This window comes from Cebus imitator, unplaced genomic scaffold (assembly GCF_001604975.1).
Source record: "Cebus imitator isolate Cc_AM_T3 unplaced genomic scaffold, Cebus_imitator-1.0 Scaffold58, whole genome shotgun sequence".
Lineage (NCBI taxonomy): Eukaryota > Metazoa > Chordata > Mammalia > Primates > Cebidae > Cebus > Cebus imitator.
Genome location: NW_016107373.1, coordinates 2,546,562 through 2,560,623, shown reverse-complemented (window position 1 = coordinate 2,560,623; position 14,062 = coordinate 2,546,562). Strand labels below are relative to the sequence as shown.

General features: G+C 46.4%; 1 protein-coding gene across 1 annotated transcript in view; it reads right to left on the bottom strand.

Moving 5' to 3' along the window:
* Positions 1–4,300: 4,300 nt before the first annotated feature.
* The window catches only part of SYT13 (synaptotagmin 13), a 46,877-nt gene continuing 37,115 nt past the window's right edge, over positions 4,301–14,062 (bottom strand). Inside the window, exons 5-6 of the mRNA XM_017529376.2 lie at positions 10,219–10,348; positions 4,301–8,136 (exon numbers count right to left, since the gene is read on the bottom strand). Of these exons, the coding sequence (XP_017384865.1) occupies positions 7,832–8,136; positions 10,219–10,348 (435 nt within the window). The 3' untranslated portion in view covers positions 4,301–7,831. The remainder of the gene's footprint in view (positions 8,137–10,218; positions 10,349–14,062) is intronic.

Sequence of the window (14,062 nt, the reverse complement as noted above, 5' to 3'; positions counted from 1 at the left end):
CGGTCACGACATCTTCTCTGCCTAACACCCTCCACCGATTTCCCATTGCCCTTAGAATTCAATCCAAACTCCTAATTATGACCCATCCGTCCTGCACGGTGCAGCCCTGCCTACCTCCCAGCCTCATGCTGTCCTCCCCTGCATTGGGCTGCAGCCACACTGCCTTCAGCTCACTAAGCTCTTTTCTACCTTGGGATCTCTGATGCCATGAACCTTCTGCCTAAGATAGCTCTCCCCAGATGGTTGCATGGCTGAACTCTTCTCTTCTTTTAGGTCTTGACTAAGATGCAGCCTCAAAGGGGATCTTTCCTAACCACCCTCTCTAAAAATGTATAACTCTGTCTGTGTGTGTGTGTGTGTGTGTGTGTGTGTGTGTGTGTGAGAGAGAGAGAGAGAGAGAGAGAGAGAGAAAGAGAGAATGAGAGATTGTTTTATATCCGTCTCCCCCTTCCATATTGTAATGCCTACAAGGGAAAAGCTACATAGTGGGCAGTTAATCAGTGGGTATTCAAGGGATGAATGAATTTAAGCCACTCCTGATAGAAGTGCAACTCCTGCAATGCTGTATTGGCTACAGCTGAGGTCCTAGGTTCTTCTGTGTTGCCTGTCTCTATCTTGGTTTCCTTCCTTGATCAGAGGGACCCTGCGCCTGACCTCTGGTTACATCTAACCTTGACCCAGCCCCTATGCCACAAAGCTGGAGGTTGTTCCCATGGTACTCACTTGGGTTCCTCTCCATTCCAACTTGCTCTTCCCCCTTGCGCAATATTCTACCCAATCCAGCCAGGTGTCTTCTACTTCCACTATGAAAGAGAACTTTTCCAGCTCCTTCCAGCTTGGTAACTATCAGAGTTCACGGTTCCAGATAGCATTTTTAAACTACTGCCTATGCATGTAAGTGACCTTCCAATAAAGACCCTGGGCTACTGGCTGTACTCCAGAGCCTGGACCTTTTAGGGTTAGAAAGTCCCAGATTCAAATCCTCCTCTGCCTCTTTCAACCTATTGGACCATGGATGAGTCACTCATCCTAGTCTATCTCTTCAGCTCTTAGCCCAGAGCCATGGTTTACTAGGTGCTGATTATCCTTATTACCCTCATTGCAACCTCTAAGATCAGGGCGAATGAGATGCTAGGAAGTGTTGAGGTTCCTGCTGCCATCCTCTTTTACTCAGAATCCCTCGGGCTGCCCTGGGTGACTCTTAGTACAGAGCCACCTACACCTGCACCTTCACAACTGGCGTGGATGCCTCTACCTAAATGGGAATCACCATTCCCTTCTCAAAGGAATCCTCAGGGCACCTTGTTCTGCTTCCAGCAGTTCATCTCACCTGGCCCTCAAGGAGAGAGGGACTGCAGGGAGATTCTGTTTGTTCTGGCTGGAAAAGCATGTTCCTCCTTGCTTGTCCCTGGTTGGAATCCCTGGGTTTCAGAAGCAAGATTTCTGCCATCACTCACTTGCCAACAGGCTATCCTGAAACACCAAGAAAGGGTGCTGGGAAACTGAGCTGGGGGACTGTGCCCTCACATGGGTAGGCTGTACTGACAGACCAAACCTGGCTGGGATGAGCCAGCACAGGGTCCAGATCACACAGTGGCCACAAGTAGCTCAGTTTCCGTGGTGATGTCTGGCTTCTAGAGATGTAGGCACCTACCTGGGAGAAAGTCTGGCTTCCTTCCTTCCATCCTCCCAGGTAGGGGTCTCCTTCTCTGGCTTGGGGAAGCTGCTGGGGTCCCTGCCAAGGGCCATGTGTTGGTGGTTCACCTGCGGGAGATGAGGAAGGGGAGCAAGGGGACAGTTCTCCAACACCTGCACTAAGAAAATGCCCAGCTCCCCAGATCCATCCACAACCATGTCCTGTGGCTTTATCCTTGCCGGCGTCTGCCTCCAGACGGAGATAGAACAGATGCTAGAGTTCAGAGCTCCTGAAATGGTAATACTTCCAATTGAAACTCTTGGATGGAAAATTACCACCAGCCCCATTAGCAATTAAGCAAATGAGAAGAGGCTGACTTGAAGCCTCAGGTGCCATTGCAGGCAGTCAGGAGGGACTGTCAGGAGATACCGGGGGCATTGCCAGGCAGGCATGGGGGGGCGGAAGGTACACATGTATGTGGGTTTAATTTGTTTTATGCGCAAGATAGGAGGCTAAAGGTATGTGTAAAAAGTAAGTTGTTGGCTGGGTGTGGTGACTTACACCCGTAATCCCAGTACTTTGGGAGAGCAAGGTGAGTGGATTGCCTGAGACCAGGAGTTTGAGATCAGCCTGGGAAAAATGTAGTGAAATCCCATCTCTACAAAAAATACAAAAAATTAGCCTGGGGTGGTGGCATGTGCCTGTGGCCCCAGCTACTAAAGAGGCTAAGATGGGAGGATTGCTTGAGCCTGGGAGGTCAAGGTTGCAGTGAGCCTAGATTGTATCCCTGTACTCTGGCCTGGGCAATAGAGCCAGACCTTGGAAAGGAAGAGAGAGGGAGAGGGAGAGGGAGAGGGAGAAAGGAAGAAAGGAGGAGGAGGAGGAGGAGGAGGAGGAGGAGGAGGAGGAGGAGGAGGAGGAGGAGGAGGAAAGAAAGAAAGAAAGAAAAGGAAGGAAGGGAGAAGGAAGAAAGAAAGAAAGAAAAGAAAGAAAGGAAGAAAGAGAAAAGAAAAGAAAGCTGTTGAGAAAGAGAGAAAGGCAGAAAGAGAAAGAAAAGAAAAGAAAGCTGTTGAGAAAGAAAGCTGTTGACAGCCTAGGTCACAGAATCACAAAATATTAAAGCTGGAAGGAGCCTTGGTGATCATTTGGTCCAAATTCATTTTACAGTTGTGGAATCTGAGGCCCAGAGGTGAGTGACTTGCCCAGGGCCATGAAGGTGGGTGGCCAGTCACAAAGCCAAGCCAGGTCACAGATTCCCAGCTCCTAAATCAGTGCTCTAGACATGACTCAGTTTTATACACAGGAACAGGGCTTGCTATTTGAGGCACTTCAATGGACAGCCCTTGTGTAAAGTGATTCATGAACTTTGCTTCCCCCTTCCATTTCTCTTTTATATTAATCCAGATTCTGAAGTATGCATTTTGGGCTCAGGTTGGCCATATTCATAGTTACCTGTGAAACATAGTCTGTGTAACGTTTAGCTATGTGGAATAAAGCTCACTCATCCTATTTTATTATGAAAATTAAAATGCTTGTTGCCAATAAAATAGAATGTATGTATATGCATAATATGAAATAAGGAATTATATGCAGACTTGGGAAGCAAAGACACCGCATGGCTTTCTTTATAGATTGTTTATCCCACTTAAGAACCTTCTATTTTTATTGTGTGATCTGGCTAATTTTCCACTGGCTTTAAAATTCAGGCCCTGCCCCTTGCTTAATGCCTCTTCCTCCATAGGTCAGGGTTGCAGTGGCCACGAGGAAAACTTAGGATGCCAGGACTCCAGGAGTCCCCTTGTCCCTCCTTGCCACCAGGAGTTCATCAGTACCTCTGGCTGCTGTAAGAGCCTTCCATTGATGGCGTATTTCTTTGGAGAATGTTAAAGAAAGAAAAGTTACTAGTTTCCACCTAATTTTTCTCCCCAAGAATGAAGCCAAATCCTTGAAAAACCTCACCCAACTTTGGCATTCTTAATTATATATGGCCTCTTTGATTCAGTACTCAAGCAAGGCCACCAAGGTACACACAAATGCACATTCACAAGCAGAGTGCTCCATGACTCACTCTATGAGTGAATTCCACTCACTCCTAGGTATATATCTTAGAGAAACTTGCACAAGTGCACAGGGAGACATGCAGAGGAATGTCATAGCAGTATTTCTTGTAACAGTCAAAGGAAGGAAGGAAGGAAGGAAGGAAGGAAGGAAGGAAGGAAGGAAGGAAGGAAGGAAGGAAGGAAGGAGGAAACATGTAAATATACATTAACCACATGGGACTGTGGCATATCCACACAATGAAATAGCATACATCAGTAAAAAAGAGATAAACTAAAGCTGCATGTGTCTGGACAGATGAAGATGAAATTTTTAATGTTGAGCAAAAGCAGTGTGAAACAATTTAAATGAAGTTTAAAAACACTCAAGGTTTACACAGACATGTAGTAAAAGTATGAAGGAATGCTTGGGATGATAAACCCCAAATCTAAGGTCATGGTCCTCTGAGTAAAGGGCTTCAATTGAGGGTACTTCAATTGTAGTTGTCAAGTTCTATTAAACATGGAAGTGGTTCATATGTGCTTATCAGATGGTTTCTTCTGCATTCTATATTCCAAAATATTAGGTAAAAGTGGGGGGAGGGGGAAGAAAACACCAGGCAGCTGACCCTGTTGGAAATTTTTTATTTACCACTGCAAGGTTTTTGCTCCAAAGTGTGACACCAGACATATGACTACAATGTCTCATGCGTCTTTTTGTGCTTCAGTTCATGACTGCAAAACACACACTTAGCATTTGACAACAGGAAACACAGAGGGCAGAAACAAATCACAAGGACTAGTTGGTTTAGGCTACAGCCACCTTTCACCCAGGACTCCTTTACATCCAAGAGAAATTGACCCTGAAGAACTGGCCTCCTAGCTGACTCTCTGTGCCCAGCTTTGTTGGGGGTGACTTGCCATTCAACCCACACAAAAAGTTATATCTCAAATCCAAGTAGACAGATGTAAGCAAGGTCTTGATCAGTAAATGCTCAACAAATAGAGACTGATTTGATGCAAAAGGTGGAGTCACAGATTAATGAGGGTGGACTCCTAATTTTCTATCCCCATAGAAATCTCTAATGAAAAACCCAGATCTCCTTTTGGGCAACAGCCCATTCTGAAATGGTCTCTCACCTCATTTTTACCTCTGCCTCACACCCTTTTTAGAAATGCTCCCTATCATAGCACAAGGCGTTCCTTTCAAAAATGATGAGATGCTTTCACACAGGCTGAATTACTCTAATTTGATAGTAAATTGGAAATGTTGCTGGTACAAGGTAAGCTGATGCAAAGACTACTGAAATATTTTGATTTGGCAGTCTGACATCTCTGGGTAATTTAAAATTCACTAAGATGGAGTTTTAGTGGAAAAACAGAGCAATTATATTCTCTTCATCTGTTAATTACATTTGCATGGAGAGCTATGAATTGTCATTAGGCAAACAGTAATACTCACTATCATGAATTTCTAGCCTGACTGCTAAGACATCTGATGCCTTTACCATTGAGAACTCAGCTAGGACTTTAATTTTTATGCCATTTGCAGTGTCTTTTTCTGCCTACTCCACCAGCCACTCTTCATTCATTAATGTGGAGCATCCATGAGACAGCTTTATCCCAGACACTTAGAATACACCAGTGAACATAACAGACAACTCTCCTTCAAAATGTATCTCATTTCTGTAATCCCTGCTAAGTGAGGTCAAAGCTGACATTCAAGATATTCTGTGGTGGAAACTGGCTCCCATCAGGGGCCACTTTTAATTTGGATTCTGGAAGACTGAAACTTTGAGATAAAAGAAGAAAGAGAGGAAGAAGAGAAGAAGAAAAAGAAGAAGAAGGAGAAGGAGGAGAAGAAGAAGAAAGAGAAAAAAAAAGAAAGAAGAAGAAGAAGAAGAAATGAGAAGAAGAAGAAATGAATGAATGAATTAAAGCAAGCAAGCTTCATGATCAAATGACTATGGGTGGAGTTGATACCTTGGGATCAGGAGCCCTGCCCAGCCCACCTCAAATTCCTCTGGTAGTACTATAGGGCAGGTGCATTTATAAGGAGCCATGTTTTCTGATTTTTAGTCTAGAATCCAAATTTTCTAGATCGGAGTAGCAGATGTTACCAAGAAGAGAATGCTGGTCAGCTTTCAGGTTATGGGGAATATTTTGTTTTCTTTTAGCCATACCAACCAAAGAGAAGAAACCAATATGGTGAAGAGATCTCAGAAACATGTTATGGGAAAGCACTAACAGGTACTTTGCCTAAACAACACTGGACAGGGGCTGGTCAACCTCAGTGATGAAGGTTTCCAACTATCCAAAAGACTTTCCCATTAAAGAGGGATTCGATATTTTTTCTGTTTTTTTTTTTTTCAGAGGATGGGTAGAAGTTATTTCTAATGCTTTCCTCTTTCTGTATAGAAAGGAGAAATAATGACCACAGGTTATAAGGCCCCTGCTCAGATTCTCAGGAAGAGATGGCGCCCATCAGGGGCAACCTCCTCAGGAGGAGTATGACTTGGCTTGTTGAAGGAATGAAGCCCTTACCCATGCTGTCTAGGAATGCTGTCTTAGGGCAGGGGATTTGAGTGACAGCTGAAGGCCCAGAGTTTTAATATTAGTAGAGAGGAGTTCAAAGGTAGAATCCATGGTTCTGGAAATGCCTGGGATGCTTCCGGCACTTTCTGGACATTCCCAGCTGTCAAATTAAAGTGAAAAATAGTAACTTAGCTTAAAAATGAACTGCTGTTTTCTCAGAGTTTGTTTTTAGCCAGGAAGTGCCTACAGGTTTCGAACACTACTTCATCTATTATATCACTCATTGGGGTAAGCTTCCTAGTCATTAGTCCCGTCTTACACAGGCAGCCATCAGATTCTGAAGGACAAGGTCAACAACAGAACCCAGGAATCCTGGTTCAGGGGTAAGTATTGTATCCACTCAGCAAGGCTAATGATTTAGATTTAATTAACAGTGTGGACATCTGTTTAGAGTAACAAGGTAGGAATTCAAACCCTAGCTGCTGGTTATTTACCCATTCAAGTGAAAATGGACAGAGGGAGGCACATTTGCAAAAGACCTGACTTCCTTTTAAAAATTGTCTTTCATATCATAGACTAAGTCAATAACTAAATTCCTCCTGAAGTGACTGGAATACTGAAAAGGGACAGGTCTATCTCAGAGTCACTTTGGTGATGCTGGTGGGCGTGACATCTAGCAATCAGAACCCAGCCAATCACTCACAGGAGATCCCACATGTATTTTGTTAGGAATGGTCTCCCCAAGGATACTAGAAACTGACTTTAAGATAAAAACAATAACATTCTTGATGCGCAAAATTCAGTCCAAGAGCAGGGGCCTAAAGAAATGCACAAATTAAGGTATTAGGAATTAAAATAATTAAATTTTAAAAAGCAGAGGCCCCAGATTTCACACCGATGGTTGAGGTGTTCAGCATTAGAACTGGCTGCACCATGGTTTTGGGACTCCATCAAGGACTGCGGCCGAAAAACTGTCTGGAATGTTGTAGAAGGAATTTCTACAAATGCAGTGCTCCAACCTCTACATCAGCTTGTTAAAAACAAAGGCTCCTGGGCTTCGACCAGGAATACCAACTAGGAATGTCTCCAGGTGAGCCCAGGAATCTGCTGGTGACTCTTCACATGCTAAAGCTGGGGAACTGCTGAGGGGCTGCCCTGCGTGGTGAGTTGATTGAACACTGGCTAAGGTTTCACTCCACCCAGGCAACCTCCAACTCTAGGAATTGATCCAGGATATTTTCACTTCCTTCATCATTTTTGAAATGCTTGTTTTTCAAAAAGCCAAATTCTTCTTTGAATCCATGATCCCCACATTTAGCTTCCTCTGCATCTGGCCTAACCCCACCTATAAAACAGGCATAGGAACTGTATTTGATAAGCATCTCTTTCAATAACACAGATGAGCAAAATGCATTCCTCAGTGTGACCCACATACTCCATTTCCACACACTGTCCTGCCCTATCTTGCTATTTCTTAGAAACAGGAGTATGATGAGAGAGGCATCCTGGCCTTGCAAACACATCTGTTACTGTCTTCTGGGTGTCAGAATTAGGAAAGGGCACAGAGAGGAGGTTGCAGAGGACAGGCCAGGGCTGTCCAAGAAGGGAGGCGGCCAGGCAGCTGTTACAGATGCAGCTGGTGCCACATGGCAATCTGCCGGCGCGGGTTTTTGAGCATCTCCTCCCAGTGGCTGCGCTCAGAGCCCGAGGTGTGCAAGCCCAGGCTGCAGTGGCCAAGCGCACAGCTCTGCCCTGCCTCGTCCTGACCCAGCACTTCCAGCTCCACACTGGAGGCCTGCAGCAGGTCGTCGGGCAGCTCAAACATAATCATCTCATTCCACACAGGGTTGATCTTGTGCTTGGCTCGTTTTGTCTGCTTCTTCTTCAGCTTCCGAGCCTGGTGCTTCAAGGTCACCTTGACAGAGACATCTGGGGAGGGGCAGGGGAGAAAAGAGACAGAGAGAAGGACCAGTAGTGAGTTTCTGGGATCTGGCGGGGCCCAGGACAATGCTCCCTCCTGGTGCTGGAAAGATGATGTCTCTAGTTCAAGAGTTTGGGCATCTGTGCCCCATATACCCAAACATCCTAGAAGCCTCCGTTTTTCCTTCTGGATACCCCAGCACAGGCCCCAAGTCTATGTGACCAAAGAAGGCTCTGCTGTATGAGCAGGAAAGCATTCTGCCTGACAATCTGTAACTCTAGGAGCTGATCCAGGCTACTTTCACTTCCTTGCGTTGGGGATCATTCTCCACTCCCCCACTAGGCCATGCATTCATTCAACAAATATTAAGTGCCTATCCTATGGCAGGCGCTGGTCTAGACGTGGGGATACAGCGAAAGTTCTTGCCTGTGTAGAACTTACACTAAAGTGTAGGAAACAGCCAATACCAAGATATACGACTGGCCACTGGGTGGCCTGTGATTGGGGCATGTTAGAGTACCACCAGGGAACCATCCTTCGCTACATGACTTCATATCCCCACATCAAATGAATATGGCCAACCTGAGCCCAAAATGCATGCTTCAGCTATTGTCCAGGACAATAGCTCAGGGGTCCTGCAGCTGAATTTTAAACTCAGACAAAAAAAAAAAAAAAAAAAAAAAAACGAAGCCAGCTCTCAAGTCTTATCCCCTTCATTCTTGGTCTAAACATTTTTGTCTATTATTAAAATAGGAGATCCCCTGCTGATCGGTTGAGTTCTTCTCATCTGCACTTTTTAAAGTTTAATTGAAGACCCCAACTTCATGTGGCAGAGGAATGAAGGCAGACTGCCTATTCCTGCACGTTCCCCCAAAGTCAGGGCACAGCACTAAGAAAGCTGCCCCTAAGGAAATCCACAAACAGGTCCCCAGGCGAGCTTTCATGCCACATCACAAGCCTGGACTGGATTACTTAGTCAAGGTTTCTGAAGTTAATGTGAGAATAATTGCTACTTTGTATTTATGGCTGTAATTATCACCCCTGGGAGGTTAGTTTGTTATTTCTGCAGAGATGGTTGAGCAACAAAGTGTCCTACTGTAATTGCCCTGACAGGAGCTATAAAAAGAGAGCAAGAAGCAAAGAATTCTCTAAAGGGGATGAGATAAAAGCATTGAACTCTGACCTTTGACTCAGGAGCCTGCCAGCAAGACCAACTCTTCTGATTTCATTAGCCCCAAGTCTTTTGCTCGAATTTCTGAATGCAGTGGCAATTCTTTATTTGTACCCTGCTATAAATAGAGATTTATTTATATCTTGCTAGGAGCACGTGGCTTCCAGTGCAGGTATTATCTGGCTAGCCAAGGATGCTTTCCTGCTTATATAGGAGAACTTGCTGTGGTCTCCGAGATACTGGACCTGGGCTGGGGTATCCAGAAGGAAAAACTGAGGCTTCTAGGTTGTTGAAGAAAAGCTTATTTGGGTATTTGGGGCACAGATGCCTGAAGCCTCAGGCCTCATCCCACGTACCCACACACCTTCTGCCATCAACCACACTCAGCTGGTATGGGGGTGGCGGTTGGTAAAGGCTGAGAAAAGAGACTGGGGTGGGTGGAGGGAGTGTAGCAGTGATGAGTTCAGACAGGAGGGGGAGAACCTGGGCTTTCTGACACCTGCCTGAGAGGTGGGTCCAGCCAGGTGTGGGTGACAAGGGCTGGACCAAGTTTTCCCGACAACCTAGGCCCTTCACTCCACAGCTACAGTCTGATCCTTGGCTTCTTGTGCTCTATGGATAGGCCTGATGATTCTCATAGTGGACCTCCAAGGTAGGAAGCCCCAGGCAGCTCACACTTGGGTCCTAACATATGGGATTGCCCCAAGAGTAAATGGATGTGAACTCAATGAAGTGAGTGTGTCCTTGAAAATCTGTTTCTGAACTTAGGGTGAAGAACACGACTGAGCACAACTCCACAGATGTGCTCATATTCCACCTCCCTGCTTACCTGTTACCATGTCCTCCTAGGCACCACCTCCCTCTGCACACACTCCCGGTAGCTGGAGGGGCCTTAGCAGTCCTCTCACATCTCACTCACCCTTCCCCAGCAGCTCCTTGGACTGGTTAGAGTGGAGGTTCTTGGCTTTAATCAGCACCACCAGGAGGCGGTTGGCAGCCGGGAGGTAGCTGATGGATAGTAGGACCTCCCCAGCTCCTGCAGATGGCTCCTGAAACAGAAGAGGAGACACAGGAGGGGAGTCTCACCTGGGGACGGCTTCTGACCCATCAACAAATGCTGAAGCTGGGGTCAGGCTGGACTTGCATCCAACGGGCATCCTCAAGATCATTTACCCATCAATGCTGGGGTCTCCACCCTTGCAGAAGAGAGCGAGGCACAGAGGAATTCCACATAGCATGGGCTTCAATGGTAGTTTCTTTGTTTGCCACAAAAATGTGATTTTTCACATACCATATACTCAAACCCAACATACAAAACAGAGCAAAGAGATGCTACTCAGAAGCAGCAGGGGTAGGAGGCCAGAATGCCCCATTATTCTTCACGTTCCACCACCCCCAAGCTCCTGGGACACCTCTGTCCTCTAGGGCTTCAGAGAACAGTTTCAGAATTCCTGCATTGACCCATCAGGTTCCTGGTGCAGTAGGAGAGTTGTAATTCACTACTTTGTTTGAAAAGGTAATTATTTCCAGCTCCAGGGGGTTGCTTCATCAACAGAGTGACCAATTACATCAATGAAGGTCTGGGGCAGATGATGGTAGATCATGCCCAGAGGCAACTGGCAATAACCACACCTCAAAGGAGGTACTGATGCCCCGATGAAGCATCCAAACAAACACATTTATCCCTGTATGCAGCTTCAGAGTAACTCTCCTGAAATTCTGACAGGAGTTTGTTTGGAATTTCAGCAAGTCCATCAAGGGGCAAGAACAACCAAAAGACCCCTCCCAGGAGTGGGTGTTTGGTTGCAATCCAAGCTCTGGGGAGGCCTGGCAGGAAAGAGAAGGGAATGTGTGGGCAGGGATCAGCTAAGGTCAGAAGTCTCCACTGTTGAGCAGAAAGTCTATGCCCTTCCCTTGAAATCTCAAGGAAGAGGCACGCGTGTGGCCTGCTGTGCCAAGATGAAGTGTGGGGAGGGAGAGTGGGTGGAGAGCGCGGGAAGCTTGTCCCTCCAGATGTCCCAGCTTTCAGTCCTGTGCCCCTTCCCTCCAGCTTTGTCCCGCTTTCCCAGCTGTGCAATAAGGGTAATTCAGTGAAGTCTGGCACCAGGCTGGGGTCCTGGCTAACAGCCACCATACCTCCCTAAGCTTCCTCCCCTCCTGTCACACCCAGCACACGTGATGATGCCTGTTCATCCATCCTGGACCAGGCACTCAGAAGGGTCGGAATCAGTTTTTCTCTGCTCACTGTGGCCTCTTGTGGATCCATTCATTCAGCAAGCATACATAATGCACCTACTGTATTCCAGATGCCATAATTAAAGCCATGAACGAAACACAGTCAGCCTCCAGGGAGCTCGCAGTCACTTGGGGAGGACAGACAGGAAGTGATTAAATATACAACATTGGGCAGCATTAGCAGTGTATGGATATCAAAGGATGAAGTGAAAAAATGCATATAATAAGTTCTCTGGAAAGGTCATAAATTACAATTCTAATGACAATTGTCAAAACAACCGTTATTAATAATCCAGAATAAGAGTAATGCTGAGAGCATAGACTCTAGACCAGGTTAACTGGGTCTGAGTTCCAATCCTACCATTTACTACCTGTGTGACCTTGGGTAAGTTACTTCGCTTTTCTAAACCTCTATTTCTGTATGACCCCAATGATTCCACAAGCCTTGAGGGACTAGCCATATGAGGAAATGATGTGAGAGCCACGGAGGATCTTGGCAAGGAAATGAATGATAGCAGCTAATGTTTATTAAACACTATGTGCTAGATGCAATTCATTGCCCATTCCACTAGACCGTAAGCTCCACAGTGGCCTCCATTCACACTATGCAGTCCCAGCATCTGGCACACAGTGGGCACACAATAAATATTTGTGAAAAAAGAGTAACACATCTCATTTATAATCTTGACAACAACCCAAGAGGGCTACTGATTTTGTTCCCATTTTAAGCCTAAGAACCTGAGATTCGGAAAGGGAACATCACTGCCAGAGGTTATGTAGGCAGGAAGTACCAAAATCCTTGGACAGGAGGTCTAGTCTGATAGCAAAACCTAAGTCCTGAATCTGTGGCTCTCCAGCTTTCTCAGTGGACAGCCCTCCCCAACCCTCTCATTTTGCAGTGAAGGAACTGAGGCCCAGGGACTTGTACCAGGCACCCAGAGAGGTGTCTGCAGAGTTGGGATGGGCACCAGCCTCCTGGTTCACGGTCAGTTATTAGAGGGCCACAGATAGCCTGGGCTACAGCCACAAGGTGATCAGACATGAGTCCTCTCTCCCTGCAGACCAGGTGAGAGGAGTCAGTACCTATTGGCCTCTGCAGGGCTCTTTGCTTTTGCATAGAGTGAGGTCTGTCTAGCCTAGCCAGCTGTACCATAGCCAGAGAATTTCAACAGCACCTGCTCCCTGGGCACTGCTGCTGAAAGTACCTGCGGACTAAAGAAATCCTTTCTTTCTTTTTCCTTCCCCTGGTTTTCCCTGCCCCTCTCTTTCTCCTGGGGTCTCAGTGAACCATGTAAGGCTGCCCTTGGAGTGGGTTGCCCTATGGGTCCCTCTTGATGTGCTTGGCACTTTTGACTGAGTATCTTCCAGTTAAAACTGGGCACCGTGGGCACCTCTGTCAACCCATGCTGGCCTAGAGAAGAAAAACATCTGGGCTACAATGACTGAGGGCTTCGCTCACCTTGTTCAAATCAGCCCACACTCTCAAGCTGGGGTGAGGGGCTTCCTGACCTGGACTTCTGGCTTTCTCCTGCCCTATATACCCAGAATGTCATGCCTACTTCTGACTCCATGCCATCCTCTGAGATTGTTCACATTTGTCATAAACAGGCCAGTGGTCAAAGTAGTGGTGGGTACACATTTGCAGAACAGAAAGAACTACAGAAACTGTGACAATTATTAGGATGGATGAGCTACAAGGTCAGGCTTCATCTTAATTATGGTTGCTGTGTCCCCAGCTCTTGGCACAGTGCCTGGCACATGGTAGAAACTGGGCAAGGTATTTGCAGAATGAATGAATGAGTGAGTGATGGCTGCTCCTCTGGGAGTGGTGAGAGAAGCATGCTAGGTGCCTGAGACTTCTGCCTAGATTGGCTGGATTTCCAGCCTTTGGGGGCTGTACCAAGTCTCAGAGCCCAGCAGGGGAGTCTCTGCATCTCGAGAGAAAGCTAGTTTACTAGTTTAATAACCCTAAGTATCGATTCCTTCTCCCAGGATCCCCATCTGTGATTCCACAGAAGTCCCAAATCACACACTAATTAGAGAGTGGGCTTTGGAACAGCTGAGTTCCATCTGAGAATGGCTGTGATTTTTCTATCAATTTTCTGAGCCTGGGAAAGAGGGGGAAATGGAGCACAGAGGAAATCACAGCAAAAAGAGGAGCAGGCAGGGAGTGAAATGTACTCTTCCCTCTTGCCATTTTTGTGTCTATTAGGAAAGGTGACTGCTGGTCACACCTCTTACTTGTCAGGTGGCCTGCATGGCAGGTAATGACATAGAGCAGGATTTAGTCAGACCAACCCAGCCTCGAGGTCTGCTGTTTCCTGGCTGGGGGACCCTGTGTGGACTCCTGAACTACTATGACCCTCAGTTTCCTCATCTGTAAGGGGGATCGTCATGGTGTCTCTCTCATTTGGTTGATTTGGGGAGTGACAGACCTCAGGTAGGGTCCTAAGCATAGCGACTGATACATGGTGCACATTAAAAAATGGTGCCCTGATCAGTATATTTCTTTTTGTTCTAGCATGAGG